Source organism: Ambystoma mexicanum, chromosome 8 (assembly GCF_040938575.1).
Source record: "Ambystoma mexicanum isolate Mex_15411 chromosome 8, UKY_AmexF1_1, whole genome shotgun sequence".
Lineage (NCBI taxonomy): Eukaryota > Metazoa > Chordata > Amphibia > Caudata > Ambystomatidae > Ambystoma > Ambystoma mexicanum.
In genome coordinates, this window is record NC_090929.1 from 1,658,448,827 (window position 1) to 1,658,474,796 (window position 25,970).

The following is a 25,970-nucleotide window of genomic DNA, read 5'->3' on the forward strand; positions in this document are numbered from 1 at the left end:
ACCAGCTCCTCCTCGGAGGCTGTGTCTGTGTCCGTGTCCGTAATGGCCACCGCCCCCCCCTCTTTTTCCACCGGGGTCTTCACGGGGGTCTCTCGATGGGCTTAAAAGAGGATTCCCTCTGGGGAGGCAGGGAAACTCTGGGCCCCGAGGTCACCACCACTGGGGTAGCCTCCGTAGGCTTCGCCAGGGCCGCAGCAACTCCCTCAATAGAGGCCTTGGCCGGGTGAATCAAGGCCTTCACCACCTTGGGCGCGCTTGAGGCCTTCACCTTAGGGGGAGGGTCACTGCCTCGCTCCCCCTCGGCCGGTTCCTCCAAGATCGACCGGGGCCTCTCCAGAAGCTTAGCCGGGTTCTCGGATTTTCTCTACCCCGAGCCAGAACTTTGGCTCGTGATTGATGGCGAAGGTGTGCCCTGCCTGGCAGTCAAGGAGCCCGACTGTTCAGCGCTCGCAGTGCCCGCTGTCTCGCGGTGCTTAGCCTTCTGTTGGGCTAACGTCACCGGGGCGCCCTCAAAGGACTTAGAAGACCCATCGGACTACTTCTCACCTGCTGGGCTCTTGCCTTGCAGACAGTTGGCGAGACTGGTCCGACAATCCCTCATGGTCCATTCCAACATGTTCATGCACAACACACAGTCCTTCTCCACGTGCGTTTTGTCTTCGTGAAGGCAGTAGGGGCACCTCGAGTGCTCATCCTCAAACAGGTTCTGTAGCTTGCATCCAGGGCAGTTCCTTAGTGTCGAGCTTCCTTTCTCCTGGGCCATGTCCACGAGGTGTGCCTCAAACTTCTGGAACCCTCCCAGAGGCATAGCTCGACGAAAACTTCACCCTTGAGGGGCGTAGAAAATTCCGAAACGGGTCCCCGTTGACCGGAAGTAGACACGGTGGAGCTGGAGGCTCGATTTAACCGAAAAATGAGAAATCTCTTTGAAAAAGCACAAAACCCAGTAAAAGCTTGGGAGTCCTTGTGCCATAGCTCTCAACACTTGAACGTGCGGTAAAAATCTGAGGATGGCTGCCAGGGGAGGGGCTTAGGGAGAGGACAGTCATTGGCTGGGGGCAGTCTGACCCAGAGATCAGTGATTGGTTAGTACTAAGAAAGACAGATCAGAAACAAAAATACTACTGATTTTTTTGTCTTTACCGAGGATTCCCGGCCTGACGGGGAATATTCATGAGCATGTGAATCCATGCCAGACCCCATGCTGGAGAAGTCAGATGTTTGAGACTACACTTGTGCATAGGCTCAAATGGGGGGCCCATGAGCTTAGCAAGTAGCACATTGAGGTCCCAACCTGGCTGTGGGTTAGAAATTGGAGGGTGGAGACTCTTTACCCCTTCCATAAATGCTTTGATGGCCAGTACCTTCCACCATGAGACCTTAATATGGGAAGTGGTGTAGGCTGACAAGGCCACCAGGTGGACTTTTAGGGAGTTCAACACTAACCCTGCATCTAGCAAGTGGAGTATATAGGTTAGAATGTTAGATGGAGTACAATCTATGGGGTTGATCTGCTAAGTCTGGCACCAGATTACGAATAGTCTCCATTTGTCATAATAACAGTGTTTGGTTTTCTTGATTCTTTCAAGATCTCCATGCATCGCTGCAGTAGATTGAGATGCCCGAACTCCGACTCCAGGAGCCATGCTGCCAAGTTCATCGAGTGTGGTTGTGGGTGCACTGTTAGTCGCTCATGCTGGGTGAGTAGGTTGTACTGGCACAGGAGCTTGATGTGATCGCACATCGCCAGTTTGCGCAGATGTGGATACCTCGGTTGTCTTGCCCAAATAGGAGCAACTAGGATAAGAGTCATCGGTTCCTTGTGTAACTTGTTCACCACCTTCCTCATGAGAGGAGTTGGGGGGGGGGGGGGGGGGTTGGGGTCGGCGTAAGCAAATTTCCCTGACCAGTTCATCTATAGGGCATTCCCCCTTGGAGCCTGGCTGGGGGAACCTGGATGCAAAGTCTGGGCATTGAGGATTTTCGCTTGTGGCGAATAAGTCTATAGTTGGGAAACCCCATTGAGAGAAGGTGTTCTACGACTTCTTCGTGTAGACGCCAGTGTTCCTCTGGTAGGGGATCTCTGCTCAATGAGTCTGCTAGAGCGTCAAGTTCCTCTGGAACATGTGATGGCAGGAACAGTTTCCATCCGAGTGCCCATTTCCAGATTTTCTGTGCAAGTCTGGATAGATTTGGAGAACGTGTACCCCCGTTTTTTTGATATAAAGCAATGCTGTGGTGCTGTCTGTTAAGATCGGAACCGACAGGTTTGTTAAATGGGGTTCGAATGCCTGAAGGGCTTTGAATACTGCCAGAAGTTCCAGCACATTGATGTTTGTTTTATTATTTGTAATGCGCACAAGACCCGGGGGTATCGGGGCGCAACAGTTACAAGAATATGCAAAGCTTGGTTACAATGTTAGAGGATGAAATACAGTTACATGGAATAAAATAAAGTTACATGGAGCAAAATAAAGAACAGAGATCTATGAGGTCTAGAGGAGCAAAGGGTTACAACTATGACACGATACACAATATATAAATGTGGGTTTTTTGCAGCGGAACAGGCGTAGGTAGTGCTAGGTTACATTTTGGTTGCAGAGGCGTAGAGTCCCAGGGTGTTGAGTTATACTGCCCGGTTTACAGGTCAGAGGATTTGAGCCATGTCATAATATTTGATCTGAAGTTCAGGCAGGATTTGTCTTCTCTAAGTGAAGGGGGCAAGGAGTTCGAGTTGGGACGCTTTTACGGGGAAACGACAACCGCCAATCTTGGATAGGTTGAATCTGGGAACGGACAGGCAATTCAGGTTAGTCTGGAAGGTCTTACAGATGTCCGGTCTATGGAATCTTTCAGAGAGGTAAGTGGGAGCGGCATGGTGTAGAGATTTGTGGGTAAGAATTGCTGTTTTAGGAGGTTTTTATAATTGGTCGAGAGCCAGTTTTGTCGCCACTCTCAGGCGTGATCTCTTTTGGCAATACCTAGAGCCGGTTTTAAGGCATTATTGGAGAGTTTGCATTCTCTGCATTATAGTTTTGTTCGGGCCTATGTAGAGGGCATTATAGTGATCTAAGCGGGACAGAATGAGGGCTCTGGCCAGGATGATGCAGCTATTGTTAGAGAGAAAGGGTTTACCCGTGCTAATAAGTTTGCACGTGTACGCGGTAGAGGATGCTAGTGTGTTAACCTGTTTAAAGAAGGACAAGGTGGAGTCGAGATAGAATCCTAATGTCTTTGCCTCCTTGGCCACCTTGATAAGGTTACCGTCAATTATAAATAGGGGGTCCGGTTTTCATTGATTACCAAAAAATACTGATATGGGCCCACAGTTAAGTTTTATATTTCTCGGGGACACCAGTAAACCCCAATCTTTTATAATTCCAAATTGCGGGAGCGGGATTCGAAACCCTAACGGTTTGCATTGTAGACAGAATCGTTGCCGGTGAGCCATCTTCTCAGTTGCTATTGGGATTGACATTGTAACTGTAGTAGCCTGCATTCATTATCCACTTTTGCCACCTTGTGGCAGAAGGTTGCATTGACGTGATTTTGGTCAATCACTCAAACCTGCTGTACTTTGAGGCCAATTGGAACAAAAAGGCGCATACTTTGGTTCAGAGGAAAAACGGACAATTATGGCAGAGAAACTGATGGTTGGAGGCAGGACATCCCAATAAATGTAGGGGGTCCTACACAATTAAATGAAGCAAGACAATTGCCCGTCTTTAAGCCTAGCACATAAACACAAATTATTTTCAGAGTGAAGAACGCAATTTTAAAGTGTAAGATTTGTAACGTTTCCCACAAGTTTCTTGTAAGAATCCCACTGTGGTGGTGTTCACGTGCCAGTTCGTGCAATATAGCATATTTATTTATTACAGAGTCTGCATGTCACCAACAATCACTGCTTGCACATCAGAAGACTGCATGGCAAAACGTACAACTGGTGTTTAGGGGGACCATGTCTGCACATTACAAGTGGAAATAAACGCTTGCACTAGTGAAAATTCTATGCAGCACTGCCCATGATGTTCACTATCCATTTGATGATGCTTTTATATATCATTAGCTATAAAACGGAAGAATGGGAAATGAGCAAAAGAAATCATTTTTTAGAGTTAGTTTCTCCATGATCGGGTGCAGGCTTTCAAGAGACTTATTAAAGTATGTAAATACTTGCAAAGCAAATTACATGATCCTGTATGCTAAAACGTACCTATACTACCATTGAAAGCAGAGTGAGGGGAAAGATGGGTGCCAGATTTCCGAATGCAGGCTACACAGAATCACTGGGCTGTGTATGCGCTGTGCATGCTGGGGGTCGTAGTTTCAGTTGGGGGAGTGGCACGATGGGCCTTTGTTGGTGAAATGTAGGTTGAGACTGCTTGGATGATGGCAAGGGTGGGGATTTTGGGTTGGCAAAGGTTTGTCCAATTTACTGGATTACCATGAAAGTGATTAGAACATCTTGCACTGAGAGATTACCCTACATATGCGCGCAATTAAACAAAAACATTTCTGTGTTTACACCGGAAAAAACAGTTATCTGCAATTTTTTGAAAGGGGCAAACGGGGGAAAAACACGGATACACTCAGATTTCTGAAATGTTTGGAAAACACTGGAAAAACACCCCCGGAAGTAAAAAAAAAAAAACCTAAAACATGAAATCCTAATTATAAAAGGATGAGTATTCAGGGCCTGGTATTTTTAGGTTGTTGGGGGTGCCCAAGATGAGTTTGGTTTCATCATCATTCAGGCATAGACCGTGTGTAGCTGCCATGCCTGGATGATCCACTATTCACCCAGGCCAAATTCTCAACATAATCCCCTGAAAGTGGGAGGAGAATCTGAGTATCATCTGCATAATTAGTGTAGGAGATACCAAGATGGTCCAGATCATCGAAAAGGGGTCTGGTGAATAGGTTGTACAATGTGGGCGAGACACAGGACCCCTGTGGCACCCCACAGGTGATAGGTATAGGGTCTGTCGCCGCAGATGGTGAGAAGACCCTCATAGTTCTGTTGCTCAAGAATGAGCTGATCTATGTTATGGCCTCTTTGGAGAAATGTGCTGCTGATTCGAGATGGTTACATAATACCTTGTGATCGACAAGATCAAAAGCCACTGAGAGGTCAAGGAGGAGAAGTAAGGCAGATTTCCCACCGAGTTCATCAACCTGGGTCTTTAGATCAATAAGGGCGGTCTCCGTGCCATGTTGAGGACGGAAACCAGACTGTCTTGCCCCAAAAAGGTGGTGCAGTTCCAGGAATTTTTGGATTTGCGTATGCCATTTTGTCTAATATTTTTAAAAGAAGGGACTGTAGTGATCGGCCTCTAATTGGTTGGTATTTGGGGGTCTAGGGTAGGTCTTTTTAGTAATGGAAGCACTCCGGATTCTTTGAGATTTGTGGGAATAGCGCCGGTGGCAAAGGAAGCGTTAATAAGTTTGGAGATGAAGTGCGATAAGTCGCGCACTGAATCCTTGATGAGTTGTGCTGGGCAAGTGTCGCCCTGGCAGGTGGAAGGTTTAAGAGACAGGATAATTTTTCTGCCTCGATAATAGATGTTGGATTTTGGAGGTGTTGGGCGGGGCATTGGGTGCGGGTCGGGCATTTAGAGAGGCTTTTTTTTGGGGCTATTTTATTTTGTAGAGTCGATACTTTATTGGCGAGTGCATGTTGGATGTCCGAGCACCAACCTTTGTCTTTAGTACAGGTGTCTGGTATGGCAATCGGAGTCTCAAATTCTTTGAGTATGGTAAATAATTCTTTCATATTAGAATTCGTTTGGGAAATAAGGTTTTCATAGGATTCCCGTTTAGCAAGGCAAATGTATTTTTTATAAAGTGAAGAGTTGTTAGTTAACTTTAGTTTATTAGCTTCGGAGGGAAGTAGTCTCCATGATGCCTCACAATTTCTCTTTTGTTGTCATGATCTCTGCTTCCAAAAGGTCAGGACTTACCCAACTCCCTTGGAAGCAGACCCATAACCCAGGTTCCGAGTGCCAACCAGTCCCAATTGGGACCTTTTGGACCCTGTCCTGGCGCCAGTGGCACCAGGCTCATAAATATGCCCAGTCCCAGCGCTGGAAGCGCCGGGCTCATAATGCTTGGGTGGACTTACCTGCAGCAGACCATGCTGCTTACTTACCTGCCAGTTGAGCCTCTAATCCTCTTCTGTTTGGGACTACTTTTCCTGTTGGGTGGGGCAGGAGCCACTCCCTAGGTTCAGAACACTGGAACTCTTCTGGAAAGCAGGAACTCTTTTCTTACCTAGGCGAGGCTGTGGAAGGAGACACCTAAGCACTACAGGAGGCTATTTAAACCACACCCGATGGATGAATCTTGCTTTGCGTTATTCTGCATCCTCTGCAGCAGAACGCTCATCCTGTCTTCTGCATCTGATCCTGGGCCTAAGGGAAAAAGGCTTACCATCCTGAATCCAGTCTTCAGCAACACCTATAAAGACAAGAAAGAACAGGTTAGCATTACGGTCTTCAGTGACAGCGCTTCTCTTACCTGGTCCATCAGCTGTCACCAACGCCTCGCGCTGCATTCCGGCATCTGAAAGACAAAAGCTTACCAACTCTTCGCACGCTCTGGAGGCCTTCGGCGCTGTATCCCGCATCTGAAAGACAAAAGAAGGTGCATTTAAAGACATTGGGTAACTTTATTACTCACGTGCCATTACTCCTTCCCACGCCGAACCCAGTGGGTATTCCGGCACCCTTCAGCAGCTCCGAACTTGTACCTGCAAGATAAAAGGACAGTTAGTGCGCCTCGTGAAGCAGGCAACAAGCGCTTACTTACGTGCTTCCAGGCGCTTCTATTCCTCACACGGGTTCCATCCTCAACTCACTTCAGCCCGTCATCCGCCATCGCCGGAACCCTGCAAAACAAGAGACATCATTACCAAAGACTTTTAAAGACATTTGAAATACTCGGAACTTACCGTTCGTGCAGTAAACGACGGACAGCAGTCCTCTGAGGTCAAGATGCCTGCACCCTTATCCAGTGAAGAAACTGGTTACGGCACCCTGCCCCGAGGCAGATGGAGAGCTCGGCGTTCACTTACCTAAGGTGAGAGCGTTAACCTTTGGGGTTCTACAGGAGAAGAGAAGGGGAAGAAGAGAGAGACACCCAATAACCCCAGTTCATTAATCCCATATTTTCTATCTGCAGACATCTTACTCTTCGAGTCAGACATACAGTGCACAGAGGTCCAGCCCAAAGAGCCAACCGTGTGTTACACATCACCTTTGAAGATACGGTATTCGCCCAGTCAGGACCGGCGCCTCTGCGGGAATCAGGTGAGCGTTACAGTTGTCTTAGGTTTTTTTAGGAAAGGTGTGAACCACTTGTTCAAGTGTTTTTTAGGCTTACATGGTCTCAATTTGAGGGGGGGCAATCAGATCTAGGGAGGACGCCATAATTTTATTGTATTCCTCAACCAATGTTTCGGGATTGGTGCTCTGTGGGAGCGAGTTGAGGGTGGGGAGAATAGCGGGGATGAGTCTTTGCGCTGTAATGTTTTTTTTGTTCCTGGTTAGTGTGGGTGGGGCAATGGGGCGAATATGGGTGGGGGTCTATTGGTGGAGCGCATAAATGATAGGAGAAAATGATCCGTCGAGGCTAGAGGGGAGATGGAGAGGATTTTGGCCTGGCAGTTGTAATCTGCTATCCAATCAAGTATTCTCCCTTTGTTGTGAGTGGGAGTTTTGATTCTTTGGGTGAGGCCAAGTTCTGTTATGTTAACCGTTGTCAAGGCAGGTTTATCGGAGAGGTCGTTAAAGCCCAGGTTAAGGTCACCCAGAAGTAAAACTTGCTTCGAACTGTTGTGGTTATTGGATAATATTGTATAGATATCTTCCTCAGATGTGGTTCTGAGCTGTAGTTTGAGAACACAGAACCTGAGCTGTGGGGTGAAGGTAATGAGCCCCCCCCCCCCACCCTGCCAGTGAGGCCACTGCCTGCATCTGTGGGTCGTAGAAGTGTTTCCCTCTCGTTAGGTTTCCTCTCATCCACCAGCAAAGATTTTGTACAAGTGTTGGCGAAACGACCACTAGATCGCCCTACTGACCGCTTGCCTGAAACCACTGTTTCGCCAACCACTCCTGGATGGGACGCATACACAGGCGCACGTGAGGAACCAGGTATATGAAAGATGCTATCATGCCTATTAAACGCATTGCTTTGCGCACCCTTATCTGGTGGCTGGCCTGATAATGTGGTATTTGCATTAAAACATGTTTTTCTCCTTCCTCTGTGTTTAGGATAGCCCCTAGGAACGGTTTGGAAGTGCTTGGCACTAGGCTTGATTTTTTTTATCATTGATTGAGAAGCCCAATTGAAAGAGGAGGTTGATCGTTGTTTGGATGTTTTGTCTGCAAATCAGAGGCGATTCCCCTGTTATGAGCCAGTCGTTCAGGTAAGGGTACACTGGGATTGCTCCCCTGCGTAGGTGCGCTGCCATTACCGCCAGTACCTTTGTGAATACCCTTGGAGCCGAGGCTATTCCAAAGGGCAGCACTTTGAATTGGTACTGCTTGTTCGCCATCTTGAAACACAAGAATCTTCTGTGCGCTGGGAACATTGAAATATGAAAATAGGCATCTTTCATATCCAGTCTTGCCATGTAATCCCTTTTTAGTAGCGTGATTACCTCTTGTAGCGTAGTCATGCAGAACTTGTGGCTTGACATACTTGTTTGCAGGGCGTACAGCCCCTATCTGTCCGAGGTGATACCTTCCCCCATGCGTGGGTGAAGTTGGAAATGCGTCCTACTGGAGATGCATGGGAGAGTACCTGGAGCGGAATGTCACTTGCTCCGAGGTGGGGTGCCACCTCGAGCAGGGCCTCTGCCCCGACCCCTGCGTGGTCCTCTGGGATAGCCTTGAAAGGTTTGTCCTTGATTATTTCCATAGGAACCTTGGGCTGGATTGTGGCCAGATCCTCTGAATTTTGCCCCTGAAAACGGCGAAAATTACTGTTACCCCTTTGACCAGTAGGCTTGTTTGTGAGCCGACCTAAAGATTTTAGGGTGTCATACTTGTCCTTTTCTGTCTTAAGTGCATCTTCTACAGCCTTGCCGAAGAGCACATTAGTCTCCACTGGCATGTTTATTAGAGTGGCTTGAGTTTCTGGCCTAAAGCCCGACTGCCAAAGCCATGCATGCCTTTTTATAATAGTCTTCTCTGCAATGACTCTTCCGGCATTGTCAGCTGCATTGAAATTTGATTTGAGGAGACAGGTAGATACAGCCCTTCTGTCTCCTGCCACTTGAGCTAGTTGGTGATTTAAGTGGCTACGGGGGAGACTAAAGTAAAGCAGAAATGTCCTCCCATTTATGGCAATTATAACTTGCCAAAAGTGTTGCGTTGTTGGCTATTCTAGTTTGATAGGCCACAGAGGAAGCAACCTTTCCGCCCATGGCATATATCTTTTTGCTCTCCTTATCCGGTGGGGCCTCGGAAGAAGCAAGGGGGTGTGCCTGCTCTTTCTTCTTGTGGTAACAACCAATGAGTCTGGTTTCAATTGGCCTCATATATAAGGGGTCTGATGGTGCAGGCCTGAATAGTTTTTCCACACACAGATTAACGGCCCGTGTGAGATTGGGTGCTTCTAAGGAAGGTTGTATCCTGCGTTGGACAGATTTTAGTAGCGGGATAAACTGACGTACCGTCTTTGTCACCAGGTATTTGTTCAGCGAAGTTTCTATCCTCCTGTACCTCCTGTGTGTCAATTTGGAAGTGTTTGGGCGCTTTGGCTAAGACTTCATTGAGGAGGGGTGGATTATTGACAGGGGAATCAACCACTGAGTGTCCCGATTAAGAGGGGAAATCTATGGAGTACATGGAAGCCTCCTGGTCTGCCTCTGGGTCTTCATCATCCTCATAATATAATAATCTGTAATCTCTTCATTAGGTTGAGGGTCAGATGTTTCCACAAAAGAGATCCTCCTGGTCTTCTGGTTCTAATTCGGGGTCATACAGATCTATACCCGTACTTTGTAAGGGGACATTAGAGCGATACCTTTTAGAAGGGTGTTCAGTGGGTAAGGCAGAGGCTTGAGAGCCGGAAGGGGCTGAGGTGGGAGGAGTGGAGTGAAAACTCTGAAAGTAATCTGGGTTGTTCTAAAAATTGGCCATGAAGATAATTCTTCGAATTACCCTATCAATATCTTGGGAACACCATTGCTTTGAACTTGGGATCACAATAGATTGAGGGGAAATACCCATGTCCTCATCAGTGGGAGGTATAATTTTAGGGCTAGACTCCCTAGGTTTCTTTATGGCCTTGGATAATATTCCCTTTTGTGGGGTCTTCTCCCTAGGAGGGCTCTTGTCCCTATGAGGGGTCTTTGAGGACTTACGATGTTGTTCCCCAACTTGGGGCCTAGGGGCGTGTTTCACAGACTTCTTGGAGCCTGCTGCTTTATCGGACGATGAATGTGAAACATCGGGTGTGGGAGCCAAGGCTTCGTCTGCAGACGACCTTCGGAAGGAGTTTTTCGAGCAACACCCTTGCCGTCTTTAGATGGTTGAACCCTGTCGTGTGGCGATCTTGATGGCGATTGCCCAGAGGACCGGGACTCGTGGACCTTTCTCGGGGTGTCGACCATTGTCGAGTATTCAACTTGTCTGTCGAATGACTAGGGCTATTGTGCTTGGTGGTGTGCGCTTTTGTAGCACTGCTGGGTGTAGTCCCCACAACATGGCCGCAACCTGTCCTACGGGGTCGGGGGGTCTGGGCTTGAGTAGCTGAAGCTACTCCGATGCTCTTGCTGTCCAAAAGTACGGTTTCACTGCCATTGCTAAAGGCTCCCTCTACCTCCATGGCCTCGAGTTGCCTGGCGTAGTGGGCCCAGCGTTTTGTGGAGCCGTCCTTTAACGTCTTAATTGAAGAGCCTGCCCGCTCTACAAGACTTTTCGACGTGGTCTCTAGGGAGACACAAATTATAAAGTGTTTGTCGACCGAGGGGAATTTACGGTTAGACTTGGGACAAAACTTAAATGGTGTATTTTCCATAATTATGGGTTATGGAAATGGCAGCTGGGCGAACAAAGTGTAGGAATGGGGGGAATATGCATTCTAAAATGGCCTCCCTCCTTCGTCGCTACTGGCTGGGCCGAGACCCGGGTGGCCTTCCAAGGCTGAAAGGTCTGTTGCGGTGGTCTCCGACGGGCAGTTTTCTTTCTTCACCGGCATGGTGTTTCAGCAGTCGATGAAAGGATAGAAAGAAAAACTATCGTAATTGTGTAAAAGTCAATGGCGTATCGCCGAAAGGAACTCCGCTATACGCGTCCGTCAAGCATGGCGGAAAAAAACAATCTGAGGGACCGCGACGCGTGAGGGATCATGGGTACAGTGGACGTCACACTAGGGATAGTATTTACTGGCACACCCTGTCAACGCCCCTTTGAGTTTCGAATACAATACTCCGCAGCTTCCACTAGATGTCGGCCTATGCACAGTATGTGATATAAGCAGATTCCACAAGCCTCAGACATATAGTACCATACTCTGGAAAGCGAGATGAAAACGGACAAGATAACCGTTCAATAGGACCAATGTATGTAAAAGAGTAAACATCTTTCAAGGAACGTTGATCGGAACATCTAGATATAGACATGGATGGATACCCAGGAGTTTATTAACCAAAATTAAGTTTGGTACATTTCTAAAGCATCAAATGCAGACATTGAAAAATTGAAGATACCTCCACACACACACCCCTACTTATGTGGTCTACAAAGAAAAGACTTACCTCGAAAACAGATCGCCGGGAGGATTTAAGTTTCTCTTCAAATACATTTCTATCCTCCAGCATACGAGACATGCGGTTTTTGTGCTCTAGTGCCTTTTCACGCTCTAGTTTCATGGTGGTAATCTGCAAAACACAGCGACTGATTAGAATACAAGCGTGCACGTAACAGTAAACCAACTTCTGAATAAGGGCCTGCTAGTGGCTGACATGCAATATGCAGATTAAGCAGCACCAAATACCATTAAAGTCAAACAGTAAACGTATAATTTAAAAAGCTCACAGTGCTGATGTGTTAGGAAGATTTTTTGAACACTCCTCTGTTGAGTGCTAGTTAACCATGTAATCTAATGTTATTCCGTATTCCATTTCTCCCCACCCCCAATGCTGCCAAGACCACAGGCAGCCAAGCTGTGGCGATAAAAGTTAATTGAGTGCAACTGCAGAGCTCGGAGAAGCCTGGGAAAGGAAAGTTAGGTCCAGGGAGGGATGTGCATTTTTAACGTTGAATTCATGCGAGCAGGGCATGGGGTTCCGAGATGCTAGGAGGCCAGGAGAATATTTAGAGCACTACTGCCCTCACCCAAAGAGTGGTCATCTTTTGAACTGCAGACACTACACTCTAGGGATCAATAAATAAGCAAAATTCAAACATAAGTGTGGTGCCTGAACACATAATTCATGGGCACCTGGGTTCTCAGAGATAAAGGGGACACGGGGACGTGCTATGGCTGTACCATGGCTTGGGACGGGAGGAGCAGAGGTGATGACAAAAAAAATGTATCTACAAGGGAAGGGAGCGGTCTGAGCGTGCCAGTGTCTGGTATGAGGCCCATTGTAATATACAAGCAAAGTTGACCTCGCTATTCACACTTTGATCAGGCTCAGACATAGGGGTGCACATCATACGATGGTTAGGAATATTTACTCATTCGAGAAATGCATTATGGCAACATTGTGCCTGGTTGTAAATGAACGCCTGAGTTTCAAAGCAGCTCGGTAAGAATTTCATAGCAATGATTAATCTTCCTGTTCTGTGTCAAGGCCAGAACCTTTTGCTTTAAGGGTAGATTATTTTTCCCTATACCTCAGTGAGTGGGAACCGTTCCACACTCCCAGAATCTTTTACTTGTTATGGGTGTCATAAGACTCTCCACAGTGTCTTTTTAATGTTATCCTCTTTGACAACTTTTGGCACATACTGCCTATTGTTGCAGGGTTGCCCTTGGGGGCTCCCCCCATTAACATTCTCTGGCTAACCATGTGAGAACTTGTACACAAATGGGGGCACCTGGCTAATCCCCGATTGTCCCAGGTACTAAAAACTTAAAACAAATGATCGGGGCGAGCGTGTAAACAGTGACCCTAAAAAACAAATGTAATGTGGGCGAGTGTGGGTCGGTGTACGGGAAGCTTCTTTTAAGTGCTCAAAAAGGTAGCAAAAATTGGCATGCTTACCATGCCTTAATGCTTAAGCACGTTGGTTCAAAGATTCAAGGACGCCGGAGGCTAATGGCAGACGATCCAATAGCAGTGGGTGGTCATCTGGGAAATCTTTAGACATAATGGCCATTATTCAGTGAGTTCCCTCCTCAGTGGTCATATAAGAACACAGTTCTGAGGAAACAGGATAATGCACTTACTCAACTGGTAAATTGTCTTGGGCCTGAGAAGTCTTGTGCAGACATGAACTGGTTACCCATGATGCCCTTTCATGATCCCAATCTATCAATATCGGCAGATAATTCAAAAAAATGACATACGAGAGCATGAATAGATTGCCACGTCTGATCAATTGATTTGACAATTCAAAGAGACATGGACAAACCCTTGTCCAATACAACTACTGCGCCTAGAAGGCAGGTTGCAATCGAGATCGTTCACACTGCTAATTTATGGCGCCTTAGTGAGAATTCTCAGAAATGTGCCAACACCCTTATAACTTAGAGACCCCAGCTCTTTTGCTGGACTTTCAATTTCTACCCTGGAGAGAGTGAGACCTTTTCCCCCACTCGCTCATGTATTTTTTCTGTGATTTAGACAGTTTCTTTTGACTTTAGAGTCTGACAAACTCCATAGGAATCATCTTTTCATTGTGACACACAGTACCTTCAGTGCAGTGGCACAGGGAAGTCTTAAATTTCCCAAAGGTTTAAATACCTTCTCTTGGTGAAACGACTGTTTCAAAGAGCAGTGAAGTGAAATTGACTGTCCTTGAATTCTGTAACTTTCTAGACCCAGCACACACTATCTTACCACAGGGTAAACATTCAGGGGTCCACACTGCCTCCTTAGCCCTCATCCCCGCGGGTGTGGCAAGTGGAAAGTTTTAACTATTGGCTGAAGACTGTTAGGCAGAATTGCATGCAGTACCCTCTGGGACCACTACAAAACAATTGGGACTAGAGGTGTTAGTCAAACCAACCTTTGGTATAAGTCTGTACGACACAGTTTTTGGTAGCGAGCTGAACAGCCAGGCTCATCTCAAGAGTGAATGTGAGCAGTACAAGTAATTACACAGGACTTTCAATCACAGTGGTTCTAGACACTTATACTGAACGTTTCTTGGTAAAAACACATTAATTTATTACACAATCATTTAGAAAACATTTCACTGGAAGGAGGCAACTATTATATACAAATACACTTCAACACAAAACTTAAGATTTTGAGACAGTTTGAGCTCCCCTGAAATAGGAGCAAAATGGCAGTTCAGTTACTTCGAAGTGAGCGAAAGGGACAAGGTAAGTAGAATAGATCCCATATACTTGTTGGAAAGTGCAAATCATTTCAGTTCACCAGAAGAGTTCAATTCAAGTCAATAGGCCAGGCCAAACAATTGGTTAGTGTTCTGGATAGGAAAGAGCAGTTCTGGTATCAAAAGGTAAAGTCAACAAAAGTTCTCAGAAGTAGTTTAGGCGAAAAAGAATCATATGTCGGGTCACAAGCTGATTAGGCCTGCAAGTTGGGAAAGTTTCACGAACTTTCACTGCGAGAGTGGCGTTCTCTCAATCAGATTGGCACAGTACTTTGGTATGAAGAACAAAATGCAGCTCAAGACGTTGGTTCCTGGCAGTTCCTGCAGATCACTCTTTCTGAGCCTCAGTCGTGGGGACAAGAGGGAGGACGTCGGGGGACTCCTGCACGGGATCGTCGAAAAAGCAAACAAGGTGGAGTCACTTCAGTTCCAGTAGCTGTAACTTCAAGCTGACAAGCTAGTATCCCCCTCCCTGATTAATCCTAACCAGCCTTGAGAATGGTATTGAGGTGGCTTACAAGTTGATTGGTCCCACCAACTCAAAAGGGAGAAGTCGTCCTTGAAGGGGCCCCTCTGTCGAGATGAACTTGGCAATTCAGACCTGCAGTAGGGCTTCACCAGACAAACCAACGGTCCAGGAGTTGCAGCAGCTGTCCTCTTCCAGCTCTTCTTCGGTTCTTTCATTCAAGTGGTCGCCATTGCTTTCCAGTCCAAGAGACTCGCCTTTTAAACAGTTCTCTCCCTTTCATTCCAGCCTAGCTGTCACTCACCCAGCATAGTGGCTTTCCTTGCCAGACAGTCAGCCAGCCAGCCAGCCAATCATGCCAGAGTGCATTTGGGTCTCCTAGGAGACTAAGCACAGGCAGTTTTGGGCACCTCCCTCACTTCCTGCCCACTCCAGGCACTCAGACGCCAGAGGCGGCTCTTCAGTCCTGAAGCCTGCCAAAGGCACATGAACAAAGGGACCAAACCTGGATTGGTGCGCAAAGACCGTTCCAAAAAGAAACAGCAAAAAAAGAAGAGGACCTGTTTAAACAAAAGGGCTTAAGGCGCTATCTTGAGAAACATGCCTCCGGTGATTTTTAGCTACCGGTGTTCGCGGTCGGGAATAATCATGGTAGTTCGTTGTAATACAACTGCCACCAGCCTTTTCAATAGGAAAGGGCTATTTGACTGCTACATGAGTATCTAGACACAGGGGATACTATGTAACCCCTCCAGCACTCCATTGTAGGATGGTGTGTGCTGGGTCTAGGAATTTGGAAAGACTAGTAAAGTCAATTTCACTTTACATTCTCTGAGAAACAGTAGCTTATCCCAGAGAAGGTATTTAAACCTTTGGGAAGTCTAAAAAGACATCCCTGTGTCAGTGCACGGAGCGTGCTGTGCAACACATGAAAAGATGCCTATGGAGTCATCTTAAAACTCCATAAATCAAAGAACACGAGTAAAACATACATCAAAATACATGAGTGGGGAAAAAGGCTCAATTTCCAAGAAAAAAAATCAAGGCTTCAAAATCCAGCAAAGTTGCTGGGAGTCTAAGGTGAAGGGAATTAGCACATTTATGAGAATTTTCCCCAACAAAGACCCCATTGGAGTTTCTGCCAGTGTTTGTGTCCCTGGGTCTGTGGGAACAGCAGAATGTAGATGTGTATAAATATACCAGATAACACCAAAGAATACTACAAGAGGGGGCGTTGCCAGCCGAGGACACCGAGTGATGTCTCCTTGGTGAGCTCTGGGACTCCTTCCCCGGCCCGATGCCCTAAAACCCCCTTATAGGCAATTAACAGCCCGGATCGCTGCCTCGCAAGTCCGAGTTAGCGGGGGGCACTTTGGCCAACTCATAGCCCCGGGGATCTGGCCTTTGGGGAGAAAATTGCAGTCGTCTGGAGAAGCCGGCAGCCTGCCAAGATAGCGGGGCGCAATGTATGCAGAGGCCCGGGGGCTTGACACCTTGCCCCCGATGCGATAAGCGTGGCTCACTGTAACTATACAAATTGAGAATCTTCAGGGGCGGTGGGGGGTCAGTCCGACCCGAAAATTACTGTCGGCATGAGGGGCGCGCTCGCCCATACACCCGTCTCTGCCAGTGACTTTGCAGCGGGAGAGTAGTGAGGGGGCGGGTGGCCTGGCTCACGGCGCACCTACAGGAGGAGCCGGTGAGGATTCGCCGGGGCTGTGGACGGCATTCAGTTCAGAGCCGGTCCAGTGTTTGGCGTGGGGGAGCGGCACCTGGCTGCAAGGCCCGCCCCGCCCCTTCTAGTTGAGCCGAGGCTTCGCTGGCTGACGGGCCGGTGCAGTGTGGACGGGCCAACTTCCGGACGATGCAGAGAGGCAGACGGCGCTGCTGACGGGGCCCGGAGGGTGGCGGGATGTGCTTCGTTCCACCTTGGAGCACACCGCCACATCCAATAAAGGCGCTTCCGTGAGCATCTGAGAAGGAGGTGCTGAAAGCTGCCCAGGACCCCGCAAGGAAACTGCCAGACCCCCGGAGAAGGTACGTGGGGGTGCATAATACGACTGAAGTGCCCAAAGTTGAATTAAGGCCCTAAATTATGGATTGGGACTGGGCCCGATCTGTGCCATACACAGCGCTTCGCAGTTCTGGTGGTCGGGGTGCTGCATGGGGCTGGTGACAATTGTGATAACGGACGGCTGTCTTGTTTCGGAGCTTTAACAGAGCTCACCCAGCCAGCTGCATGGAGCTAATTATGGCCATACGACACGGAGGCTGTTAAAAATTGGGGGAGTGCTGAGGCGGAACAACATCGCTTGTGCATTAACTGTTTTGGTGACGTGTGAAACTACAATTCATCTAATCATCCTGCCACCTCACGGCTATACAACTACGTACATGTGGAAGGAGCGGCACGATCTACACAGGGCCCCCTGAGCTCTTATTGTTTGAAATGAAAATGGCATGATATACAACCTGAATTGGATGGGTATTGGAGGACCCGGTAAGCAGGATACGGGGGTCCGGGGCAAGCAGACGTGGCACTAGGTGCCATCATTCCTTTGTTCAGCTGGCCTACGCAGTCAGTGGGGCGTGGAGCACGGAGGGAGCCGGTATCCACTCACAGTTGTGGTGTTTACACAAAACACAGAGGCCGCATTTGATGGTGTAAGATCACCCCAGATGGGACATTAATAACAAAACACACTCAGTGCTGAGTTAAGTGAGATACTACAACCCTCCCTGAACACCGGCGGATGCATAGACAGCAGCTCAACACTCACCCATATAATCACTCACCATTGCACGCTGTGGGCCCTAGAGGACCTGGATCACCGCAGGAACGAAGGAAATAGGAGGGGCCTGCTCCGAAGCGTGGTGCAGAGACCGGCAAAATGTCGAAGCAGGCCGGTAAACCCAAAAACTCTGGGTCGGGAGACATCAAGTCCCTGATGCAGTCTGGAGACACAAACGAAACCAACTGCAAGCGCAAGCCCAGATTCACTCTCCTCCGCCACAGGGGATTGTGATGATCCACAGGTCAGATTTGCTAGCAATGTTACAGGAGTTGAAGGACAGTGCCACGGACCTAGCCAAGTCCATTGCGGACCTCAACAAGGGAATAGTGGCAATTGAAAGAAGGGTCGACGAGATTGAGACCACAGTAGCCGAACAAAGCCACGACCATAAGGAATTAACCAACAGGGTTCAGATCCTGGAGCAACAAATGGAGCGGGTCCAAGCCAGGAGGATGCAGAGAATAGATCCCGGCGGAACAATATACGCATCCGGGGGATCCTGACATCTGTCATGGAGAGAGACCTGCAACAATACAAGACGGAGCAGTTCCGGCACATCCTGTGTCCGGTGGCAGAGCGGGATATTGTCCTTGATCGGACACAGCGTCTACTCAACGCTGCAAATGCAGAAAAAGTTGGTTCCAGATGTGCCGACACAGGTGCATTTATTTCAATGGAAAGAACTTGTGCGATCTGCTTGGGAGAAAGAACCCATAAGCTTTCTCTCTACACCCATTCTCCTGTTGCAGGACCAGTCCCAAGCTACCTTGAACATGAGGAAACGGCTGAGGATCGTCAGACTGGCTGAGCATGAGGAAGGTTTGTTATCGCTGGGTGTTCCGACGGGGTTGCGCTTTAAATGGAAAGGGTAGAGATACACGGTTACAAGAGAGTAAGATATGGACAAGCTCATGGGAGAGGGGGAAAGCAATGAAGGCAAAGACCAAGCAGAATCCCACGGGGGAGCAAGAAAAGGGAAGACTCTCTGGTAAAGGAACAGTGGAAGCCAGTGCGCAAACGCCCAAGGGGCCATAGAAGGGATCCTAAAGCGGGGAACCCCAAGGGGCCATAGAAGGGATCCTAAAGTGGGGGACCCTAAGTGAACGAGAGAGACAGCGCTATCCTGCGGGCTTTCTAGTGTACTCCAGCTGGGTCCCTGAAGGGGCCTTGTCTCTAATTTGCAAGCCACTATGGGCATTCGAGAACTAAGCAGCAGTGCAACAAATTTGAAAAGGGGGTTGAAACAAGTTTGGGATTTGGGTGGGGGCGCAGTAATATATGCTTTTGGGGGGGGGGGGGTCATTCAAGGGGCCTGAGACATCTAGCGAAGGGTTCCAGTTGGAGAATGTGGGTTTGGTCACATGGTTACATACTAATGGCTGACTTATCCTTTGTCGCATTAAATGTCCAGGGGCTCAATTCCCCAGTTAAAAGGAAATCATGAGTAGGCTTAGGGACATGCAGGCTTCTGTTTGGCTACAGGAGACGCATTTGCTCCCAGGGGACGAACAAAGATTGAGGAACAGGGCCTTCCCAGTGCAATACTTTGCCTCTAGTGGGACGAAAGAAAGGGGTGTCAGCATCCCCAGGGCTAAAGGGATTCAATTTGATAAACAATTTGTAAAAAGGGACCCGGAGGGCCGTTACTTGATGGTGGGAGGGTCTTTGATGGACCAGCAGGTCACGCTGCTGGCAATTTATGCCCCCAACGAGCGGCAGGATCGTTTTCTGCTGGAGGTGCTGCCCAAAATTGCACAGGCAGGTGTGGGGCAGATTATGATTGGGGCGATTTTAATGGGGTGATGGACGCAGGAATGGATAAAACGCTCCCAGCCACCTCCAATGACTCCTTGTTTAGACAGGCTTTGGCAAGATTCCTTAGGGAATTGCACCCAATCGAAAAATGGCGGTTCTTCCACCCGATGGAGAAAGCATACACTCATTCGGCAGTTCACAAGGGCTACTCCCGAATTGATATGGTGCTGATATCGGATTCTCTGGTCTCGCTGGTCATGTGCCTGGAAATTGGGGTGCGTTGCCTTTCGGACCATGCCCCGTCTCATTAAAGCTGGAGCCTCAGACCCTGGCGCCTAAACGAGGTGATCCTAAAAGATGTGGCTTTAAGAGCAGACAGAGCGAGTCCTGGGGGACTACTTCCAAGAAAATGTCACAGGGGGTGGACTGGGTGACAATTTGGGACGCAAGTAAAGCTGTGGTAGGGGTGAGTTCATAGTGCACACAGTGGGATACGTTAGGAGAAAGGAGAGGGTAAGGAGGGAGTTGGAGGCAGGGGTAAGTGAGGCAGAGGCGGAATACAAGGACAGAGGCTCACAGAACTTGGAGGGACTTGAAAAAGGCCAGATCAGCCCTAGAGGCACACCTGGCAGATGAGTCAGCATAACTCCTCTTACGGACCGAACAGTCCTATTACATACATGGGGACAAGGCCAATCACATCTTGGCAGCTAAACTGAGACAGCAGAGAGCCCGAAATCACATTGTACAGCTTGAGGATGGGAGTGGGAATTTGGTGAAGGGGGAGATGGAACGAGGTTATGCACTCATACTATACTGATATCCTAAGGGGGGAGGACCTAGAGAGGGAGGTCCACGTATCCTTCTGGATCAGGTACCCCTGCCACAAATTAGCGAGTCAGACAGACTGTTGCAGGAAGAGCCCATATCTGAAGAAGTAGTGGGGGAGGTGATGGGGGCGCTGAAGGGACAAATCCCCAGGCCCGGATGGGCTGAGTAACGCATACTATAAAACTTTCAGGCCGATCCTGGTGTGTCCTCTAACAAAACTATTTAACCTTATCAGGGACACAGGGCGAACCTCGGGGGATATGGGCCCAGCTACCACGGTCCTGTTAAAACCGGATAGGGACCACCTGGACTGCGCTAGTTACCGCCCCATTTCATTATTGAATGGGGACACAAAAATGTATTCCACGGTACTGGCCCGACGATTAGCAAGGGTACTCCCAAAGATAATTCACCCAGACCAGGCGGGATTTATAAAGGGGCGGTATACATAACAATATACGCAGAGCCATAGACACAATGGAATGGGGGCAGAGGTTTTCAATTTTGGCTTTGGATGCCTTTAAGGACTTCCATAGCCTACACTGGGGATTCCTTCGGCTTACCCTTGAGAAATGGGGGTGCGGGCCGATATTTACACGCATGGTGATGGCTAACTTTGTGAATCCGTCAACACGATTAATGATCAACAGCAAGCACAGACAGTATTCCTATTCGGAAGGGCACGAGGCAGGGCTGCCCCTTATCGCCACTGATTTTGCCATGGCCATGGAGCCGGTGGCGCAGCAAACCGGGATGATCGGGGTATCCAGGAGTGGAAGTGGGGACTGGTGATCCCCAGAAAATAGCTCTCTATGCGGACGAAATCCTCTCGTTTCTGAAGAACACGATAAACTAACTTCCCAGAGCTATAGAACTGCCGGATGAGTTTGCAAAGGTCTCGGGGTTCCACATCAACCACCCCAAATCTAAAGCCCTTAATATCACAGAGGTGACGGAACAGGAGTCAGAATGGGAGAGCAGATATCCTTTGAAGTGGGAACGGAAAGCCATAAAATAAGTCTACCTGACCCCCACATATGATAGGCTATACGGGGCTAACATTCCGGGCCTCCTGAACTCACTGACGCAAGATCTTAAGCGCTGGGATCTGCAGGAATCATCATGGCTGGCAAGTATTACAGCAGTCAGGATGAATCTACTCCCCAGGTTCCTCTACATGACCGGCGCACTGCCGATACGCATACCAAACCCAGCAATTCAAAAGCTACAGGCAGAGTGGATGTCCTTTATCTGGAGGGGGAAGAAACCAAGGGTCCCCAAGAAAGTCCAATTTAGACCACAAGCTTTGGGGGTGCCGGAACTTCGCAGGTACCTATTAGCAGTACAGGTGGCGCCCATGCTGCAATGGCCACCCAGGGACAATGAGAACCGGTGGGTGATCCTGGAAAAGGAGGCATCTAAGATACCCATGGAAAAACTGGGTTTTCTCGCAACTCGGCATAGAGGGGGGGGGGGGGGGACGGACACTACTGGAAGCCTACAAGGCTACCCTATGGTATTGGGACAAAGGTCTATGGGGGAATAAGGTGGGGTGAGGCCCACTTGCCCCGGTAGCCCACAATCTGGACTTAACTCCAGGGTTGCAAATAGTTTCTGGGCGCATTGGGGAGGGTGGGGGAACGGGCCCTAGTGTTAGCGGGATCTTTACGCGGAGGGTACGCCGTTATCCTTTGAAAATTGCAAAGCCAAATTCCAGATACCGGAGAGGGAACGCTTTCACTATATTCAACTTAGACATTGGATCACTAACACGAGTGTACGAGAGGGAGCGACTAGGGCCCCCACAGGGCTGGAGTTTACGGTCTAAGAAGGAAGGGAGGAGAAAGGGGTATCAAGAATATACCGGCTGATGGGGGAGGCGGACCCGGAGGAAATTCTCCTGTACACGCAAAAAATGGGCCACGGACGTGGGAGGGCCTATCTCCCGGGAATCATGGGGTTGAATATGGCACCGCACTGCAAAGGGGTCTAAATGAATTCAATTAAAGAGGGGGCGTACAAGCTTTGTTTACGCTGGTATACAACGCCACTGCGGATGCACTTCACTCCGGACAATCCCGTGCTAAGCTGGAGGGGTTGTGGGCAATCCGGGGATATAATCCTTATGTGGTGGAAATGTCCGGTGCTGGAGGTCTACTGGAAAGAGGTCCTAAGCGATATAAAAGATAACCGGCGTACAATCGCGCCTTGAAACACTTGTGTGTAGGCGCGTTACAAATACCATATCAATTGCCGTTTGACCAGGTGGACGTGTTGCTGGGTGAGGCGGTGGAAGGCAGCTATGCTAATTCCGGATATAGAGCTGACCTAATCACTCACATGCTGAGTGTGGCATGAATCACCTTAGCGCAGGCATGGAAGAATAAACAGGGGCCGTTAGTAGCCGCATGGTGGGTGAGGCTCGGGGGGGTGATGGCCATGGAAAAAGTGACAGCGATTGCCTATGGCTCCTACTCGAAATATGTTAATACCTGGACACCGTTTTATGAGTTCATGGATGACAGGGAACAGATGCATTTCAAACCCAGGTTATTGCACAATGTCTATTCTTTGATTGCAGAGTGATTGGCAGGGACCTCCGGGGTGACAGGAGGAAGAGGCCACACTTCACCCAAACGTTGAAATGTTATTGTTGCGGGGGAGGGGGTGGGAGTTTTGGTAAGGGAGTTATATCTGTTAAATATCAGCAGCAAACGGCACCCCGGATTGGGGTAGGAGAGGAATGGACGCTATGCCATTCTGTGATGTTCCCTAAAAGACGAATGTTTGTAACTTACGCTGCTGTGAAATAAACAATTGTAAAACAAATTTAAAAAAATTAAAAAGAATACTACAAGGACAGTGAACTTGTAAATGGTCAGGAGACCCCCGACATCAGAGACACTGGCGCCAGCATTATAGTTAATGTTAAAGGACATTTGTACCGCACACTCATCGCCAGATTGGTCCCCTGGCGGCTCTGAAAGTGGAAGAGGGCGAGTTAGTGGGAGGAAGCTGGAAAAGTGCAAGAGAGCAGTGATGTGCTGTTGGCAGCTTCAGCCCGGTGGGTCAGTTGGCTGGGCCTGGGGTGTTTGCGGCGGGTAGTCATCGTGTACTGTTGTGCGAGTCCATGTGCGCTTTTGTTTTGCTGTTGCAATGTAGTGAAGTTTGTGTGGTTTGTTGTGCTGTAGGTTTGTGGTTGTGTTGAGTTTGGAGTTTGAGAAGTGTATGCAGAGGGGGAAACTTGCGTAATCTCCCCAATGGTGTGCGTGAGCACCCCTATGCCTCTGTCCTGATCTGGGCCCGTACGGCATTCAAGATCCCTTTCACATCTGGCCCCCACCTCCATCTGCCTCCCCCGCAGCCCCATCTGCCCTCACACCCTACTCATATGGCCATTGCACCTGCCAATGTCCACAACTCAGCTAGAGTGGTGATTGCCAATATCCCGACAATTCCACAACACTGTGGTATCTGGTAGTAACTAAGGGGCGAGTGAAGATGTTGGTTGGGGTTGTTGACCCCGTCTCCATGGGTGTCGCCTGTGTTTCACTCGACCCGGCGTCACCAGTCCAGGTGCCGTGGGAGCTTCCCTGTCGGTTCTGGGAGCTGTCAGTGTCCTCTCCATTTTAGTCATCATTTTTCCTCTCTGTTTTCAGTTTGAGTCTGTGGTGTTGAAGAGCCAAGTTTTTAGTAATTTCCTGAATTTTAGGTGATCTTTGGCGTTTATTTCTTTTGTTGTTCCAGGTTTTTGCAACTAAGTGGTAGAAGGAGGTGCCTCCAAGTTTGTTCTTAAGGTATGGTTTTAGTTCCGGGTGGATTCCGTTGCATGACCCGAGGAGTCTCATTGGCTTGTAAATTGTTATTTTCTTTTGTAGGAATTCTGCTCCTTGTCCACTGATTGCCCTGTGCGTTATGCACATTGTTTTGAAGGTGATTCAATGTTTTACTGGGAGCCAGTGTAGTGTTTTTAGGGCAGGAGTGATGTGGTCTCTTCTGGATAGTTTGAGTAGTCTTGCTGCTGCATTTTGGATCCGTTGCAGTTTTTTCAGGAGGTATTCTGGTATTCCGAGGTAGAGGCTGTTTGCATAGTCGATTTTTGACATGATTCGGGCGACGATGGCGAGTTTTGTGCGTGAAGGAGAGGAAAGGTAGAATTCTTCTTGCCGTGTGAAGAAGTTAATTTGTTCAAACTAATACAGAAAATGGAGCTAGAAGTATTCTTTAACATAGAAGAAAATATACGATCAAAAGACACGCCTAGATATCTTGAAATGAACAAGAGTACATTTCACCCTCAAGTGAACCACCGTCTCTAACTTGTTTAAACAAACCATGAAAGATTTGAAATGTCTAAAATACGCTCCTTCAAAGAAATGTAACATCAGAAAACACCAATTGAAATTGATAAAACAATTTGCAGAAGATACCACGTTGACATTAAAACAGGCCGACAAGGGAGGAGCCCTTGTCCTGATGGATACCTCACTTTATGACAACGGATGTCGAAAATTACTAGAGGATATGCGGACGTACAAGCCATTAGACAATGACCCTGCCATGGGAATTATTTCAATTATACAGAGAACTGTGGACAAAGCAGGGACTATGAATTGGATCTCTGAAAAAACAGCAGAATATCTTATTCAAAAACATCCTGTCACTCCAGTGTTCTATGGACTCCCCAAAATCCACAAAAATTTGAATGATCCACCGTTCCGCCCCATTGTCGCTGGGACAGACAGCATTTTCCAACCCCTAGCCATCTACTTGGATACTGCTCTTCAACCGGCAGTTCAATCATCAGTACATCTCAAAGACACTACTCACTTCCTGAGAAATGTGCAATCTTTTCAGTTGGAGGAAGAACATGTACTACTCTTCACAATGGACGTGAACAATCTATACACTTCCATCCCCCATTCAGAAGGTATAGAAGCTATGGTGTGGTTCCTACTGACACAGATGTAAACATCCAAAAAATGTTTGCACTAGAATTGTTAAACATCATACTCTACAATAATTATTTTAGGTACAATGGACATTATCTCCAAATTTCAGGAACTTCTATGGGGTCCTCAGTAGCCCCATTCTATGCTAATGTATTGAAGTATCATTTTGAAAAAAACACATACTGGACAATCCAAGATGGCATGATAAGATACAAACTTGACTAAGATATATCGATGATATATTTGGAATCTGGAGAGGAGCAGAAGCGGAATTACTTGAATTCTGGAACCACCTTAATGCCTGTAACCAAAGAATTGGCTTGACAATGGAAATTGGTAAACCTTCAGTGAATTTCCTGGATGTCAGTAGAATATACCGGTACACATATGAAAACTAAAATCTTCTGAAAACCCACAGATGTGAACAGTTGTCTGCATCATGCAAGCCACCAGCCTAAACATCTAAAAGACAATCTACTATACAGTCAGTTGTTACGACTCAAAAGAATCACCTCTCAAACTGACACGCTACAAGAAGAATACAACACCATGAAGAATAGGTTTTTGGATAGAGTATTTCCTCCGGAGACCATCGATAAAGCTTTCATCCGCACTGAGACACACAACAGAAATGTACTCTTACAGGCCA

General features: G+C 48.0%; 1 protein-coding gene across 1 annotated transcript in view; it reads right to left on the reverse strand.

Moving 5' to 3' along the window:
- The window catches only part of EIF3A (eukaryotic translation initiation factor 3 subunit A), an 812,143-nt gene that overhangs the window by 307,258 nt on the left and 478,915 nt on the right, over positions 1 to 25,970 (reverse strand). The window contains exon 15 of the mRNA XM_069611926.1: positions 11,768 to 11,890. Within this exon, the coding sequence (XP_069468027.1) occupies positions 11,768 to 11,890 (123 nt within the window). The remainder of the gene's footprint in view (positions 1 to 11,767; positions 11,891 to 25,970) is intronic.